At 54.3% G+C, this 1,406-nt stretch overlaps 1 protein-coding gene across 1 annotated transcript; it reads left to right on the forward strand.

The window, feature by feature from the left end:
* On the forward strand, nt 1–1,404 carry DQ04_20661000 (adenylyl cyclase; the record flags this gene model as incomplete). The annotated part of the gene is made up of 1 exon (XM_009317950.1): nt 1–1,404. A coding segment is annotated over one exon (1,404 nt), but the record flags the coding sequence as incomplete, so codon positions are not given.
* Nucleotides 1,405–1,406: the final 2 nt, after the last annotated feature.

Below are 1,406 nucleotides of genomic sequence, written 5' to 3' on the forward strand. Positions count from 1 at the left end.
AACCAACGCCGGTATTTGATCGATGATCTTGTGATCGGTGACTACGGTGATGATTGCAGTGCTATTTCTTATTCAGAGGGTGGCATCTGCCGCTGCAATCAGGGCGGGCGGACGGTCTACATGAAGCGGTTCGTGGAGGGGTACCGCTCTGAGAAGATATTGAGCGGAGAACTTACGATTCCTTCCTCAGTGTGCTACACAGACGGTATCAGACTTCATGCGCCACTGAATGAAGTTTCTCTTCTGATGACTGACGATGCCTATGCTGTGAGGGCAACGATTGGCATGAAGACAGGTGCTTTTGCTGCGGAGCAGATCCAGCTGAACTTTACGGATACACACAATGTTCGTCTTCAGATGATTAACACTTCAACAACTGATGCAAAAAGAGCGCTGGAGGATGAGAAGGAGAGCAAGCGCATCCATGCCGTAGGAGGTGTGGTGACAGAGGATCTGCTCGATGACGAATCTGTGGTATTTATAGATCCACAGGAGCTACATCCAGGCATGAACAAGTTTCGCCGGCACGTTATATGCCTGTCGCCGACGCTGGAGCAGGAGTTCTTTGTGCTTGCGCAGTACCTCGGAAAGATAAGCCGCGCCAACGCCCACGCTGTGATCCGCAGTGACGAGGGTGCTGCGATGACAGATGTGTTGCGGCGGTCACTTGTGACGTTTGGAGGGTCGCTGCTGTCCTCCACGCTGCTGGCTGGCGGTGACGCGCTGGGGGACTACCTGCCACACAAGGGCGATGTGTTCGTCGTGGGCCTTGCTGCTGCCGATGCTGCTGTGATCGCAGAGCACCTGGCGAAGAACCGCGGTGTGCGTGTACTTGTGCTGTTCGCGGAGGTCTCGTGGTTGTACGATGAGTTTGTTGCTGTGTTCAATGGGAGTGCTGCTGCTGGGCGCCTTGTGTTCGCGACGAGCCTGCCGCACTGGGCAGACACTAATACCACGTCTGAGACGGTGCAACGGTTCCACGCTGCTGTGTGGAATACGAAGAAGTGGACGCCTTTGGCGCTGAGGTCGTTTGCCAGTACAATTCTGGTAAAAACCATTCTCTCTCGTATGGAGCTGGTGAGTGCTGAGGTATTGGTTGATTTCTTCTACAAGAATGTTGCCATCGCTGTGGCCGATATGTTTTACGGATCCTTCAAGGATGGAACGCGGTGCGGTGGCCAGAATAACATGAGCTCTGCTGAGTGCGCTGTGAACTACGGAGCGAGGCGTATTTCGGTGTGGTCTATGGCCCGCGTGCTGGACCCCGCAGTGCCTGAGCTGTTCCCCGCAGTGACGCCGTCGATGGAGTACAGGGAACAACTTAATAATGGGGCGTCAAAAGAAAAGCTTATCGCCGTCATTGTTGGCTCCATTTCCGGAGGTGTACTACTGGCTGCTCTGTTTGC

Source organism: Trypanosoma grayi, assembly GCF_000691245.1.
Source record: "Trypanosoma grayi strain ANR4 Tgr_2066_V1, whole genome shotgun sequence".
In the NCBI taxonomy this organism is placed as follows: domain Eukaryota; phylum Euglenozoa; class Kinetoplastea; order Trypanosomatida; family Trypanosomatidae; genus Trypanosoma; species Trypanosoma grayi.